Below are 16,607 nucleotides of genomic sequence, written 5' to 3' on the forward strand. Positions count from 1 at the left end.
CCCATAGTGTGTGTGCGTGTGTATGTTCCACTGATGTATGGATGAGTGACCCAGTGTAAGTAGTGTATCTAGCAGTGTAAGTTACCGCGGTGAATAAGGTGTGTGTGCTGATGACACTACATAGAGTTCACTGGAAGTCGCTTTGGAGAAAAGTTTCTGATAAATAAATGTAATTCTTTTGGGACCGGTCACTAAAGAGCGAGTGTGTTCGACCCCGGTGACGTTTTGTCGGGTCTCTTTAAGTGCAGGTCTGTGGCTGCAGTTTAACTGTCAACCGCCAGGGGGAAACAGCGCGTTTAGGCTCCAGTGCTGTAGCTGATGCTGTGACCTTTGACCCGTGACGATCCCCTCTTGGACACGAGTGAGAAAAAGGAAGACCACAAAAAAAAAAGACATAGAGCCTGCTGTTCAGTGCCCAGGAGCTTTTATTTTTGACAAGTGATTCGAAAAAATTTCAAACACTTTGTGTAAAAGTTCTTCACACATGAATATAATCAATGTCAAAAAGTATAACTGCGGTGGACAGTACACTGCAGACGAGCTAAATACACACTGTCTGTCGCAATAGGAAAACGTGTCATTGTAAACGATGCCGCCACATATACATATACGCCGACATGTCGAGGAGATCTTAATGAGGGAGGGTGAAAGTATTATTGCGCTGTTCTATGAGAGAATCCAGGTCATATTTGGTTTGAGAGAAGTACCTCTTCATCTCTGTGAAATCCTTATGATTGGACATCATGTAGCTCACGTAATTACTTATGAATTCTGTATTGTCCCACCAAGATGAACAAAATTGTTTTGAAACAAGGGCTCCGCCAAACTCCCTGTCACAAAAGTAACAGTCTATCAACGTGGCTAGACTGTCTCTCCTCCTCCTGTTTTGCTTGCACCTCTGTGTTAAGAATTTCTGGAAGAAGATGTTGGACACTTTTAAGGCCTTGTAGGAATCCAGCAGCTGTTCCAGGTCCCTCTCATAGGCGCCGACGGCTTTCCTGGCGGAAGTGCTCCCCTTCCGCTCCAGGCGCGCCAACTGGATGAGCATCTGGATGTGGAAGGCGGCTCCGTTGACCCACTGTTTGAAAGCCCTGTCGTTCATCTGGCCGTCCTTCAGTATGGCGTTCCTCACCCGGGTCAGCTGGACGCTCAGCTGGCGCTCCAGAACCTGCGTGTCCTTGAGGAGCTTCTCGTCGTCAAGCAGGTGCATCTCGTGGCGCTTCAGGTACTCGTCCATCAGGTCCCGCAGCTCCGACACCTTCTGCTCCGCAAACACCCGCCGAAGGAGGTCTTTGTGGCTCCCTGTTGGAGCTCGATAGGAGGCCGCCACCGTCTCGATGAGCATGGAGATCACCAGGGCTCCCAGACCCACGGCATTCGGCACGCTGGTGAAGCCCCCTATCGTGGTCGCCAGCTCCTTGGCGTATCGCATGCCGTTGTCTCCCAGGTGTTCCATCATGCTGGAGGAGTAACTCTGCAGCACGGCCGTGGAGTCCAGGCCTGAGTAGCTCAGCAGGGATGGGTCTATGGCCACGTTGGGGAGGTGACCTTGTTCCTGTTGATGGTTGTAAATGTAGACGGTGGTTCTGTCTAATTCCTCTGTTGAGATGGACATCCCCATTTGGACAGTTTGTCTGTCTGCGTGTGTGTGTTTCAGAGTCTGTCTGCAGCGTCTGAGCGGTAGGGCCCCTCATTCAAGGCATTTATATTCTGTGTGTGTGTGTGTGTGTGTGTGTCTGTGTGTGCGTGCGCGCGCACTTACATTTACGGGAAGTGGTCTGTTTTCCCAGCTGCAACTCTTAGTAATGCAAATACTGAACAAAGAAAAATATTACACAAAAGAACAAGTGGAACCAAACAGAAAAAGAACACAAACTACAGAAAAAAGTTTGAAATATTCACACAGCTCAGTGTGACAGTTTACACTTACTAGAGGTCAACATGATATTTATATACTTTGTACTCTGTGAATTTTTCAAGATATGAACATTTCAAAGTTTATTTATTCACTTTTCTTCTGTTTTCTTTTTCTGCTCTATTTTCTTAAATTTGGGTGAAAATGACCCGCCGTTTGGCCTTCGCTTCAGCAAAATGTACTCTGGTAAACCCGGAACTCAAGCTGTGTAGTCAGCATTTTCATGTATTTTTTTCATTTTTTATTACTACATCCAGAAACTGCCCTTTGAATCAACAGTTATGTTTCCATTATTAAGCTATGTAATTATTTTTTAAAGGAAGGAACGCGGTACGACAGCGGTAAGTTAGTGTCAACGATGAAATATGCACTATTGTTTCCTCTACGCTACATATCGCACAGTAAGTTATCGCTGTATCTGCATGTTTTTATAGTACAAATATGTCTTAATAAGCATGATCTCCATAGCAGATCTGGGGTCGCTTCAGGGCGTCGGCTAAGTAGCTTAAGGTCCCCCATGGTTTCCCAGAACACTCACCAGCGCTCAAGTTTGCCCTGCAAAGTGCTTGGAGAGGCGCAAGAGAAAATATCTCCACTAACATATAAAGCAAACATATGTTGACTTATTCCGCCCTGTAAAAAGAAATCACTGCATTTTGTCTCTTTGCTCCTCAGTTACAGTTGGAATGAACGTCCTAATTCCGTCCACAGGCATCTAGATGTCTCGTCACTCTGTGGTCACTTCTAGTGGTGGAAATACCTCTACTAGGCATGATCAGATGTTTTTTGGTCTGCAGGTGGCGTAGTGGTTAGAAGGGTCTCCACATTTGCAGAAGGTTCTGGGTTCCAATCCCCTTTCCTTCTGTTGTGCCACAGGTCAAGACACTTACTTTGTGTGGATAGAGTAAGAATGTTCTGCTCTCTTTTTCTCTTGCCTTGGAGAAAGGTGTTTGACTACAAAAAAGAACAATCGCCGCCTGCAGGTAACATCACAGTTAAAGGTTTCTGCCTCAACTCAAAGGAGTCAGGTTCAAATCCTTCTTGCTGCTGTAGTGTCCTTGATCAAGGTCCTGGCCCTGAAATGATACAATATAAAATCATCCTGCTGTATACATGAATGAAGAAAATACTAAATTAAATGTATTAAAGACGCAGGCACCAGCGGATTCCATCCACCAGGGGCGCTCTTCGTCAAACAGCAGGTTGGGGCACCAAACCGGGGAGGGGAAGTGCTGGCCGGGTCTGGAGCTCAAATCCCAGCGGACGGCCGAGCCCTTCCTCAACACCACATGTATGTTAGTGCAATGTGCAGCGTTGTGCTTGGCCTACATGTGTAAAACAGTGTACAGTTGGTGTTAATTGAAATGTGAGACAGAGCTTGTGCTGCTCTCTCTGTCACTCTTACTGCGCTTCAAGTTTTAGGGCTTTTTCAAGCCCACAGTTTGTTCTTACTGTGATTATTGATTACTGCGTGTGTGTTGTCGGTGTACGTGTTTCTCAGTGTTTCGTAATGTTACGAAATTGAATAAAGTTTGCTCGGTGCGTAAGTGGGAACGGGAGAGGGGACACGGCGCCACTGGACTCACTTGGCTCATCATTATTATTATTATTATTATTCTTGTCAGTTTTATTACATTTACATTTATTCATTTAGCAGATGCTTCTCCAAAGTGATGTACATGTCATAGATAATACAATTTGTGCATTACATTAGGAGAAAGAGTCATGGCTGCAGACGTGATTTTTAAGTAAACCTAGTTTGTTTCTTTTATGCACCGATGTTCATCGCTGGAGTGGGTGCATAAAACTCATAATAGATGATTATTATTACTGTTGCTCTAGTTGAGCTGCGTCTGTGCCCCAGGTGACCCACGAGGACAGTTAATACTCACACACACGCTACTCGGTGAAGGCCACGTGTTTGTGCAGCGAATACTGTGCTGTACCACATACTGCACTCCACACGTGTCCGCATGAACTAGGTTGTCTGAACACGCAGCGTGTGAGTGCGCATGCGCGCGCGTTGTCCTCGTGGCGCGCAGACGATGCAGCTTTAGCAGCTGGAGCGCAGCTCAGGGACACGGTGCGCGAGTGGAGCTGCGCATCTGCCTTGTGTTGCGTTTATATCGATAACCAGTGTGTCTCCTTTAGTCTGTGCGCGCGCGCTCGCGTCTGTATGTGTGTGTGAGAGAGAGAGAGAGAGAGAGAGAGAGAGAGACTGTGTCAGTGTGTGACACACACACAGCAGCACAGGGGACGCGGCAGTGTCACGGTCCCAGTGACCTTCATCCAGTCGTAATCACTCCGGAAACGAGTCCTGCTCTGATCTCGTGACTTTGCCAATATAAGATCAATAACAACACAGTATCGATGAACAAGGCCGGTCGCGAACCGAACCAGCTGTGGAAACCGCTGGAAAAGAGAAGGCAGAGGGCGCGCGCACGCCAACACTCCCGCGTTCTTGTGGGCTTTCTGTGTGATTTTATTTAATTTTTCAATTTAATCTTTTCATAAGGTGAAATAGAAAACACGTTTAGTCCAAAGAGTCTCAATTATTATCCCGCTGAACTTTACACATACACATACAGTACAGTATAAGTATATTTCAGTGGGGTCCGCTCGTCCTTTCCCCCGTTTTACCTTTACTTATTTGGTCTCTCTATATAAAATAGCATAGATATACTGTATATTTATATATAAAATATTTGCACTAGGAGGGGGTGCGGTGGCGCAGTGGGTTGGACCGCAGTCCTGCTCTCCGGTGGGTCTGGGGTTCAAGTCCCGCTTGGGGTGCCTTGCGGCGGACTGGCGTCCCGTCCTGGGTGTGTCCCCTCCCCCTCCGGCCTTACGCCCTGTGTTGCCGGGTTAGGCTCCGGTTCCCCGTGACCCCGTATGGGACAAGCGGTTCTGAAAATGTGTGTGTGTGTGTATTTGCACTAGTTCGTACACAAGACAGACTGTCCTGTCTCATCATGTCTCGGACACGTAAAGAGGCGCTTTTGTTCACATTTTCCCGCTACTTCTTACTGTCCTTGTGATGGTTATGAAATACTGCTCTTGTCACATCTATATTCACTTCTCCTCGCTATCACACATGAACGTGTGAAATTTCCCACGCACGATCCCGCCGGCCTCTCCACAGTCACTCAAAATAACATGACCGCCCCCGCCTGTCAATCACCGGGGAGCTCCGCCCACAGCGCTTAGCGCCGCCCCTCCCGGACGGTCGCGCGACCGTTCCCGTTGAAAAGGGACGGTGGCCGCGCGGGCTGCGGTGACGACACGATTAATATTTAAAAGGAAACGGAGCGAAAGGACAAATGCGCGGCGCGCGAGTCACACCGCAGCGCGAGGCTCGCCGGGTCTGTCCGCAGCCGCAGGTGCGGAGAAGGGCGTTCGTATAACGGGCAGTGAGTGCGGAGGAGGAGACAAGAAGTGTCACTGTGACTGTCACTGTCATCGTCACCATCATCATCATCATCATCATCATCACCATCATCACCGCGGGAGCGCTGTAGCGGACGCGCGCGCGGGACGGGACGGCTGCGCGAGGAGGATGTCCGAGTCCGCGTGCGACGCCAAGGCCAGCAAGGAGGTGAAGGAGAGCGAGAACGTGGCCGAGAAGTACTCCAGCATGAGCGCGACCCGGAGCGGCGGGGACGAGCTCTCGTGCGCCTTCAGCGCCGTGCCCGCGCACAAGCCCGTAAAGAAGGTAAGAGCCGGGAGCACCTCTGCCCTGGCTGGAAGGAGCCCTGCTGGGGGTCACACGGTGTGTCGTGTTGTTTTATGCCTAGTGTGCGTACCTGCACATATCTACTTCTCTGCGTGCGTACCTGTGCTGTGTGTAGCTGCGCGTACCTGCGCGTACCTGCGCGTACCTGTGCGTATCTGTGCGTATCTGATATGTGCAGGTACACACAGCACAGGTACATCATGCAGTGTACACTCAAGTACACAGCCACAGGTATACACAGAGTACTTGTGTGTATGTACCTGCCTGTACCTGCGCGTACCTGTGTGTACCTGTCTGTACTGTGCGTACCTGTGCGTACCTGTGTGTGCCAGTACCTAGCTGTGTTGTGTACTGTCCTGTACCTGAGACAGCTGTACAGAGACGTGGTGGAGTTGGGCTGTGTATATACACACAGACAGACAGACACACACACACACACCTCCAGACCACCTGAGCACTGCACATAGGAAGTCCAAAAATCAGTGCCAAATCTGAGCACTGACTTACACAGTGAGCTTCTTTACAGAGAGGTCAAATATGAGGGACAGACGTGAAGGACATTTTCACTTCCAGTGATCGGTAGCTCTTACACGTGAAACACCAGGTTATGGCAGTAAAAAACGCGGTAGCTGTAGCTCTGAGCGCTTTGCTCCGACACAGGCGCCTGCAGGGTGTTGGTTTGCTACTCGTGTTACTTCACATGGGATTGTGGGGGTCCGGTGACTGCGCTGCTGGCTCTAGACGAAACCCGTTCGCGGTTTGCACTCGAACTTATAGCATCCCGCCCCCGAAGCACTGCGCCCCCTGCAGTGTGCGGGGGGAACAGCAGCGCTCTGTTCGCCGGTTACTCATAGAGCTCCAGGAGACGGAGCCAAATGCCACCGTGTGCTCCTGCCGCGTTGCCCTTTGGAGTGACGGCCGAGGCGCCGCGGTGAGCTGGGCTCGGTGCCCCGTGCTCCTCTGGACCCTTTAATCTCCTTTGACCGTTTCTGCACCAGCGCAGCTCCGGTAAAAGCGCTTAGGGGTTGCGTCCCTCTCTGCTTCTCCTCACGCACTTGAGATCCGGTGGGAACCCCTGCTTCGCTCGCACCCGTGTCCGGACACGTATCTGTATCTTGAACATTGACTGAACTAAAGGCTGCTGTTCGAATCCCACCTCCTGCCCTTGTGCCCTCGACCGCTTTGATCGCGGTACTTAGGCTGACGTGGCGCAGTGTAAATTACCCTGCTTTGTAAAGGGGGACTTTACGTTGTGAGTAGCTTAGGAGGAAAGTGGCACATACATAAGCACATGACGAAATAACAATAAATAGGAAGTGGATATGTGAAAATACTGGAATATGGACGTGAGTATGAATATGGACGAGCGGAACATGATGCGGGATCAAAGCACTGTGTTGCAGCAGAGACGCGGAACGGTGCCACTTCTTGGACTTTATTGCTACTTGCTGTCCAGTGATCAACCCAAATTACACACACACACACTGTCTGAACCACTTGTCCCATACGGGGTCGCGGGGAGCCGGAGCCGAACCCGGCAACACAGGGCATAAGGCCGGAGGGGGACACACCCAGGACGGGACGCCAGTCCATCGCGAGGCACCCCAAGCGGGACTCGAACCCCAGATCCACCGGAGAGCAGGACCCGGTCCAACCCACTGCGCCCCCTCAACCCAAATTATTATCCAACATTTCCACCGCGTTATTATTTTTAATGAACAGTTCGTTGTCGCTCCTGTCCCAAAGACGCTGGTCCTGGACGTGATCGTCTTCAGCGGGAATACGTCCAGCTGTGTGGCCGAGTCGAGCTGTGGGAGGTCCTTTCCGTCGGCCGTTTTGGTCCCGTGTCGCCCAGAGGACAGAAAGATCTCCTTGAGTCACTGGGGGCAGGAGTAACTGTTATTGTTCCCGTGGGCGTGGTTTAAACTGCAGCACCAGCCAATAAGCACTTTGCTGCAGTGAGTGATCATCTGTTCAGCCAATCAGGGCTCATTGTTGCCTGTGTGGCGCTGTGACCCGAACGGTCAAAACGGACCAAGTTCAGATGGACAGTGCCGTATTTGTAACACCGGTGCAGCGAGCACATGGTTGGTTGGGTGTAGGACAGAGTTGGAGGAGCTGTACTGAGCAAGGGGGAGGAGCCTCCTCTGTCCCCTTCCCTGATTGGCGGAACCCCGGAATGATGACCCTAAAGGCCGCAAGCTGGGTCCTTCCCGTCCGCTCGTTCTGTGGGGGCACCGCACTCCTTGGTGAGAACGTGGAGTGAAGGTCACTGCCCTCCCTGGGTCTTCAAGGCGCCTCCTACATTCCCTGGATGGAGGTAGCGGTTCTCCAGGAGACCTCACAGTGAGTCTGCCCTTTGCAAAGGGCCGTAGAACAAGGTGAGGACAAGAACGGCGTGTTCACCCCCTGCGGGGACAATGTAGGCGTGTCCCCCGTTCAGCCTCTTCAGAGTGCACCCCCACCTGCGGAACGGTTCACAGGGTCATGTGGTCATGTAGCAGACCGCACACCTTAGTCTTGTGGGTGGGGGGACTGTGCGGGTCATACATTTGGTTGCCATGGCGACTGTGTGGGACCACAACCCCAGCCTGAGGTGTGTCCTGGGGACATGTGGAGACTCTAGTTGGTGTTGCTCATGTCCCATGGAGTCGACGTCGACTTTTGTTGACCTCAGAGGTAGTGTCCTTCCAGGAAGTTCTCTTGTCCACTCCTGTCCCTGTCCACGCTGCTGTTGAAAGCCATGTGCCCGTTGCCTCCGTGGTTGGGTCCTTCCGTCTGGCTGTCGGGGGTCCTCGTCTTCCTCCAGCTTTTCCAGTCGCCGTCCAGCTCAGAAAGAATCCCATCTTCTCCCGACGTGACCGGCGTCTCATCTTTCGTGTTTCCGGTGACCGTTGTGGCTCATTCGACCCAACATCCATCTGTCTGTTTTCCTGGGTGTCCCCGGCGTCCATCGAGGTCCCCTCCAGTGCCGCTTCCTCGGTGTCCACCTTCCACACCCACGCAGCGTCACTGGGAACTCCACTGGCTGATCAGAGCTCGTCTTTCTACTGGTACGAGCTCCTCCGAGGACCTTCCGCAGATGTTCGGTGCGGCTCTGCCAAGCGCGTCTCCTCAACCCCCTTCACGGTCAACGACTTCCGCGTCCTCGCGCTCAACTCTGAAGTTCGCCGCGGTTCCACTCGTCACGACTTCGGTTTATTCCACGCATTCGTTACCGTCCCGTTTCTTCGGTCTCCACCTGGACGGTCTGGACAGGACTCCAGTGTCCTCTTCATGTCCCGCCCTTAGTCCTTAGTGTGGAGTAAAGGGTGTCAGATAGACTCAAGGTGAACAGAGTCTTTGACTGAACCCTTTGAATACCCTCACATCTGTGTGTGTGTGTGTGTGTGTGTGTGTGCGTGTGTGTGTGCGCGCGTGCGCAGCTCTACTGTGTGTATGACATAGTGTGAAAGTGTGTGTTCTGTTAGACAGGCTGTGTCTCGGTAGGATGAGTCTCCTGAGCACATAAACACTGTAATTAGAGGAGTGATGTAATCGCAGTGTGTGAGAACCGTGTCGTGAGCTTGTGATTCACTGGGAAACTGCGAGGGACAGTGAGCTCTGGAGGAGCCTCTGTGTGTGTGTGTGTGTGTATATAATTACGCCCCCCGGAGTCCTGCCGAGGACACTGCGCCGCTCCCCACCCCCCGTGCTGTGCGCTTTCAGCAGCATCTCGAGGGTTAGGGGTTAGGGTTAGGGTTGGAGGGTGGAGAAGAGCGATGTGGGAGAGGGCCCTCAGTGCGTGGGTCAGCGCACAGTGCTGCAGCGAATCCCTCCTGTAACGCAGTGCAGTAACACCCCACCGCTGGGGGTCTCCTCCACTGATTCCCCTTTGAAGGAACGCAGGCCCCCCCGCCGTGCGTTTCCTACCTGAAACCTCAGGAGGTGCTTGTGCGGCTCCGAAGAAGGGCCCCGCGGCGCACGGCGAATAACGAACCTCACTGCTTCCTTCCCCGTTTCCCTCTTTTTTGTGTGGGCCAGCAGGGGGCGCAATGGCGCTCAGGGAAGTGCACTGTGGCTTTTATAAAGCGCCCTGTTGACATGCTCCTCAGGCTGACATTTAACCTGAATTACTCCAGTAAAATACCCTGCTGTAGTAATACCAGGCAGCACAGTGCTTAGCGCTGCACTCGCAGGACATAGGTTCAAATCCCACCTCCTGCTGTAGTACCTTTGATCAAGGTATTTACATTTCTTTAGCAGACACTTTTCTCCAAAGCAACTTCCAGTGAACTCTATGTAGTGTTATGAGCCCACACACCTTATTCACCAGGGTGACTTACACTAGGTCACACATCCATACATCAGTGGAACACACACACTCTCTCTCTCTCTCTCTCTCTCTCTCTGTCACTTACACACTATGGGGGAACCTGAACAGCATGTCCTTGGACTGTGGGAGGAAACCAGAGCACCTGGTGGAAACCCACACAGACACAGGGAAAACATGCAAACTCCACACAGACTGAGTGGGGATAGAACCCACGTCCTGTCGCACCACCCAGGCGCTGTGAGGCAGCAGTGCTACTTGCTGTGCTGCTGCGCTGCCCGTTCGCTGTGAACTGATACAGTAAAAAATGGGCGCATTTTAAGAAAAATCTGTTGAGCGAATCAATAATGTACATTGTTTGCGGTTCATGCCAGAGCGAAGACACAGCGGACACAAAAAAACAACAGAAAAGAACACAAACATTCTGTTGCTGCTGTTGCCATAGCGACCGGTATACATGCCAGTACAAGGAAGAAAATGACAGAATAAAGACGTCCCAGTGGAAATAATTATTAGACATGTCCTGGAGGTGTGAAGCGAGACACGCTGTGGGAAAGACAAGTCTGCAGCTGGTGGCACCAGGAGTTGACAGACAGGTCTGCAGGGGTTCCAAACCCCCAGTTTAATCCAAGCACAAGAAGAAGCACTCAGCACCCAGGGCCAGTTGGAGTTGAGCTCTCCCCCCCCCCCCCTTTTGGTGCGTCTGCCTCGACCGCAGAGCCACGCTCCTCTCTTTGCAGATGTAGGGTGTGTTGATGACCAGCTTCGCTTCTTGATGAAGAGGGTTATACTCCTTCATTGCCGAGGTTACCGATCAGGTGGCGCACAGTACCTGTTGATCGCATCCGCTGGCTTCAAACCTGTGACCTCCAGGGCGAAAGGCAGCCGCTCTAAGTGCACTACTTCACCACTGGTGGCACAGCAAGTAGTGCTGCTGTCTCACAGTATCTGGGTGGTGTGTGAACAGGGGTTCGATCCCCGCTCGGTCTGTGTGGAGTTTGCACGTTCTCCCTGTGTCTGCGTGCGGGTGCTCTGGTTTCCTCCCACAGTCCAAAGACATGCTGTTCAGGTTCCCTCTTAGTGTATGAGTGTCACAGAGAGAGTGTGTTTCACTGCTGTATGGATGAGTGACTCAGTGTATCTAGTAGTGTAAGTTATCTTGGTAAATAAGGTGTGTGGGCTAGTACACTACAGAGTGTAAGTTGTTTTGGAGAAAAGTGTCTGCTAAGCGAATAAATGTAAACCTCCCAAAGAATGTATTTTTCCATATTGTGAGTGTTGAATTTTATAAGACTCAATGAGGGTTAGCAGTTATTTGGCGAGACGCTCTTGTTTTATGGTCTCTTCATAATAGGCCACTATTAATTTAAAGGTTTGAAAGGAGCTGTAAAAAAGCACAGTGACTCATGTTACTTAAATACACTCAAAGTGTTATTTACTTTTTAAAGTATCTTAATTGTAACAGCTGCTGGAGAGCTGCGATCAAACCGCTAGTTATACATACACACATATATATATATATATATAAAAATTTTTTTAACAAAAATATAATGTATTTTTAAATTATTTAAAATGTGATTTGAACTAATTTATGTGAGTTAATAATATATTTGTACATGAGCCTTGAGAGTAACAGTCTCTGCACTGTACAGAAGTATTTTTGGCCATTTATTATTATTATTATTATTATTATTATTATTATTCTAAATGGTCTGTTATCCCTTTATTAGAACAACACGGTGTTTGTGACCGACAACAGTCCCAGTTTAGTCCTCATTCCCTTTAGTTGACATTCATAATTTTGTGTTTTACTAACCTTTGAATGCTATGGATAGTAAAGCTGGGTATTTTCAGTAAAATGATAGTAAAGCTGAGTATTTTTCTGCACTTTATTCCTGTTCCTCCTCACCGCACTTCGCTGCACACACTGGATCCAGCAGCAGCAGTTGCAGCGAACAAACTGCAACCCCGTTCGGAAGCCCTTATTCTGGGCGACCGCTGTCCGGCCGGACGAGCAGACGTTCGACCGCTCTTCGGGTTTTGGTCATCAGCTGACTGGCCTTATTTGGGCGGCGTTTCCTTGGGTCTGTGCTTCCTTGTCCTGCACCGGTCAGCAGTGCGCTTGACCTGTGACCTGTGGTTGTCAGTACGACTCCCGCTCCTGCCATTCGAAAAGGGGTCGCATAAATGTCAAATGAATGGTGATAAGAGTGTGTCTGGGGTCACGGTGGCCTTGCAAACAAAGGACGTGAGTTCAAATCCCTGCTCCTGCTGCGGTACCCTTGAGAATTGCGCCGGTAAAAATTACCGTGCTGTATAACTGGAGAAATGACTGTAAGTAGGGTACTGTGGCGGCATGGCGGCACAGCGAGTAGCGCTGCTGTCTCACAGCGCCTGGGTGGTGTGAAAGGACGTGGGTTCGATCCCGGCTCGGTCTGTGTGGAGTTTGCATGTTCTCCCTGTGTCTGCGTGCGGGTGCTCTGGTTTCCTCCCACAGTCCAAAGACATGCTGTTCAGGTTCCCTCATAGTGTGTGAGTCGCACAGAGAGAGTGTGTTCCACTGATGTATGGGTGAGTGTCCCAGTGTATCTAGCAGTGTAAGTCACTGTGGTGAATAAGATGTGGGCTGGTAACACTACATAGAGTTCATTGGAAGTCGCTTTGGAGAAAAGCGTCTGATAAGTGAATAAATGTACTGTACAGTCCTCACACTGTTGTTGTCTCTGATAGGTACATGTCATGTAAACTGTGGTCATTAAACCAGCAGACCGTGGTCATACCGATATAGATAGATGTGCATGTCATCCCACCCAGGGTGCACCCCCCTCAGCCTTGCATGCGGTGTCTCTGGGATAGGCTCCAGACTGCTGTGACCCTGATGAGGACAAGTGCTTAATGAAAATGGATGGATGGATATAAGTGTGTGTCGGTGGTTCGGAAAGCCTTGTTCGATTATGTACTTACGTTTTCCATTTGTACTTTTTTACTTGTACTGATGTACATCTTTGGTGAAGCGCTTTTACTTGAGTCATTTTGTTAAGCTAATTACTTGAATGTTGTTTCTGATTACATAGTGATCAGCAACACTGAGGAACACCAGACACAAGCTGTAAACAGCATGGAGGTGAGTTGAAATAAAGCAGTCCTCCACATTGCAATGCAGTGCAGAGCAGAACAGTAGTGTACAGTGCAGTGTACACGTACACACACACACACACACACACACACACACACACACACACACACACACACACACACTGCTTTTCCCGAGTGGGGACGTAGCGAACCAGAGCCTAACCCAGCAACACAGGGCGTAGGGCTGGAGGGGGAAGGGGGCGCACCCAGGACCGGACGCCAGTCTGTCATAAAGTACCCCAAGTGGGACTCGAACCCCAGACCTGCCGGAGAACAGGACCCGGACAAACCGCCACACTCCCGCCCCCCCCCCCCGCGGAGCAGTACAGCACAGTACAGTGCAACAGTGCAGTATAATACAGTGCAGTACATTATGGGTCACTTTCATCAAAGTGTCACAATTAAGGATTAGTTATGAAATGCAACTGGGGACAGTTCGGAATGCAGCGAGCACAATAAACACAGTGTTCCTACAAGATTGCGGACCGACCGCTGGGCCTCAGGTTTCTGTGGGAAGGACCACTGGCCGCTGTGCGTGTGCGTGTGTGTGTGTGTGTGTGTGTGTGCGCAACCCATATGCAACTTGAGCTGTAAGCATATTAACATTTTTTGCGGGATTTGTGCAGAACTTACAGCCATGCCGCACTCACACCGTCGCGACCGCCGTCAAGATCTTTCTCCCAAAACGTTTGCGGGCTCGTCACCTCCCGCAGCCCCCCGGACTGCGGAAGACTAGAAAATGAGCCACGTGCAACATTTTAGTGATTTTGAATGACCTACAGCAGTGCGGTGTTGGGTCTGGTACCCGGCCGCTGCTCTTAGATGGGTCACCGGGGTCTCCGCTCTGTCCTTTTTTGATGCCACTTACCATTTAGCAATGTGAACACGTTCAGTGGGATCGAAGCGATTGTTTACTGAAGCCCAGCGGGCAGCTTCGCGCAATGCAGCGGCACCGGTAGGCTGCTGGTTCACATCCCCGTCGAGGCGCCGTCGAGTGAAACAGCTGCCCGCGGCTGCACTGTCCATTCCGTGTGGAAGAGAGGAATGTAATATTGCAAGCTCCAGCAGATGATTCTGGATAAAAAGATTCTCTGGAGCCATAAAGTTATGTAAAGAGAAAAACATCAAGGGCGTCCGACAATCGCGGCTCAGTGGGATCACAGCGAGGGTCCCGGTGCACGGTTGCCATGGTGATTAAGTACGAGAGAAACTGCTGGAGGACTGGAGGCTGGCTGTCGGTTTGAACTGATAACGAAAGGGAGTCGCGCACTTTCCGAACCGTACGGGCTGTTCCCAAGGTCCGTGAGCACTTTATTAATTCAGCTGTGACTGGAGCTTTATTAAAGTGTACAAACAGAGTGCCGTAAATAACGTACATTTACACTTCTATGCATTTGGCAGACAGCTTCCCTCAAAGCGAGGTACAGCTCAGTGTAAATGCAAGTGCATCATCAAGAGACAGAGGGCTCAGATACGAACACGGTCACTGAGGCACAGCTTGGCCGTTAGTGTGGTCATAGCGCTCATAGAGGTCATAGCGCCGCACTCCGGCAGCTACCTGTACGGGTGACGTACGAAGAGGGAAGTGGGGAGGGAGATGAAGAGCAGCGGGTGGTGAAGGACTAACTCACAAAGGGTTCAAGAGCTCAGGAAAGAAGTGGCTCTGAAAGAGGTGCGTTTGAGACCCTTCCGGAATGTGCAAGGGATTCAGCAGCTCTGAGGGACAGAGGGAGCTCATGTCAGCACATTGGGGCCAAAGCTAAGAACCTGCTGGCTCAGAGGTCCACCAGCTTAGCCTGAGAGTCCTGGTTCGCTCCTCTCTGCTGCGCTCTGGAAAGCGTTCGTGAAGCCCCTACGTGACTACGGCAGCGGCGAAAAAGACCGCGTGGGACTGACGTCGTGTTCGTAGCTGTTTGAAGATACCAGCATCTTGTCAGCTCAGTGCCCCACACCTGCTCTTAGAGTGTAGCGTTCCTCGCGGCGTGAGTGTCTCACCTTCAGCTCATGAGTCGTGCCTCGCGAAAATTGCCGCGGGCTGTGAAGTGCGATGCGGCTCTGCCGACCGTCACTCGTCCAATGTCAAGCAGTTTTGTGGAACTGCGTTACGTGTTCCCGATCCCCCCCGTGGACACGCTGGACGCCCAGGTGCTTTGAGTTGCTCTCTCCATATAAATGTCAGATGTGAGCCGTAGGTGTTTGCGTGGGTTGTTCAAAGGTGACCTTGGAGAGGAGGGTGACTCAGATACCAGTGCGGCGCATGGTAAATACCCGGTAAAGACAGATACCTCGCAGGAAGAACGTGTGTGCGTGCAGATGGACTACGTCTCATTTGCATTTATCTCGTAGTTTCCCCCGAGGTGGCTCAACCTGATTTATCCATTTATACAGCTGGGTAATTTTTACTGTTTCAGTTCAGGGTAAGTGCCTGGATGAGGGGTTTTACAGCAGGAAATGGCATTTGAACCCGGGACCTTCAACCTTCAACCTTCAACCTTCAACCTTCACACCACCTGCTGCTGTCTTTATGAGAGCACACGACCTTTCGGGCCTGTTTGATCTGTCAGGAGGGACCAATAGAAAGTGTATCAAAAAGGAGGCGCGCACCACGACCAGCGGACCTCCTTCGTATTTTTTCGAACCCGTTCCGAATTGCAGCGCGCGGGTGATGTAACGGCAGAGATGCGCTCCGGTGTTCCACGCAGTAACGGCCCACGCTTTCAGGAAAAAGCGAGAACGTGTCGGCTGGATTGTCCGCTTCTCGCTGCCCCCCCCCCCCCCCGGCACGAGTAACACGCTCAGTGGAGCGTGGGCGCGTTCGCCGCAGGGGCGCGTGGGAAATCTGAGAGCCATTTTGCGCATCCTTAGCGCCACCGAGCGCTTAGCGGACGGGGCATTCGAATGCGATCGGCCTGCGATCGGCGCTCGCTCTCCCCATCCTCCTGGTGTCGTCCATCTCCGCGTCCCTCCGTCCGCCGTTGTCTTCAGCGGCGGACACTCCTCGGTGCGGGCCCGAGACCGGTCCGCCACGGTGCTTGTGGAAAACGGTGCGGTACGGCCTCGCATGTGGAAATGCGGCGGTGATCCGGTTGTGCGATCTGCCCCAGCGGGACGTGATTCCCTTCTAGAGCAGACTGAAGAACGTTGATGTTAAAGGTCTAACAAACACATCAATAAGTCACTTGCAGGAAGCAGAAATTCTCTTCAAACATCGTCGAGACCCTGCCGGAGGCAGCAAGGGGTGCGGTGGTTAGAGCCATGGCCTTGTACTCGAAGGATACAGGTTCGAATCCCACCTCCTGCTGCAGTAACCTCAATCTAAGTACTCGATATGATACACTGATACAGTAAAAGTCTGTATTAATGGTAGATGAGTATGAACAGCTTCGTATACAAACCTCACACTGTACTTTGCCTTGGACAAAAGTGTCAAAATAGATGAATAAATATAGAGCAATAACCAATTGTTTGCAAAATGTTACAGGAGATGCTCAGCTCGCGCAGTAAATAGTCTC

The 16,607-nt window shown here is 51.1% G+C and overlaps 2 protein-coding genes across 3 annotated transcripts in view; one reads left to right on the plus strand and one right to left on the minus strand.

Annotated features, from left to right (window-relative positions):
- Positions 1-418: 418 nt before the first annotated feature.
- On the minus strand, positions 419-3,892 carry LOC108923257 (uncharacterized). The gene is made up of 2 exons (XM_018733899.2): positions 3,808-3,892; positions 419-2,991 (listed from the first exon to the last, which is right to left on the minus strand). The coding sequence occupies exon 2, from the start codon at positions 1,619-1,621 to the stop codon at positions 632-634; it is 990 nt and encodes a 329-aa protein (XP_018589415.1). The 5' UTR covers positions 1,622-2,991; positions 3,808-3,892; the 3' UTR covers positions 419-631.
- A 1,236-nt stretch (positions 3,893-5,128) lies between these two features.
- Positions 5,129-16,607, plus strand: part of ahcyl1 (adenosylhomocysteinase-like 1) — a 35,392-nt gene continuing 23,913 nt past the window's right edge. For both annotated transcript variants that reach the window (XM_018733947.2, XM_018733948.2), the window contains exon 1: positions 5,129-5,627. In XM_018733947.2, coding sequence (XP_018589463.1) covers positions 5,472-5,627 — 156 coding nt within the window. In that variant the 5' untranslated portion in view covers positions 5,129-5,471. The remainder of the gene's footprint in view (positions 5,628-16,607) is intronic.

Source organism: Scleropages formosus, chromosome 2, assembly GCF_900964775.1.
Source record: "Scleropages formosus chromosome 2, fSclFor1.1, whole genome shotgun sequence".
Classification (NCBI taxonomy): Eukaryota; Metazoa; Chordata; class Actinopteri; order Osteoglossiformes; family Osteoglossidae; genus Scleropages; species Scleropages formosus.

Excerpts from the sequence above, each read along its gene's own strand:
- LOC108923257 (XM_018733899.2), bottom strand. The coding sequence starts at position 1,621 with ATGGGGATGTCCATCTCAACAGAGGAATTAGACAGAACCACCGTCTAC.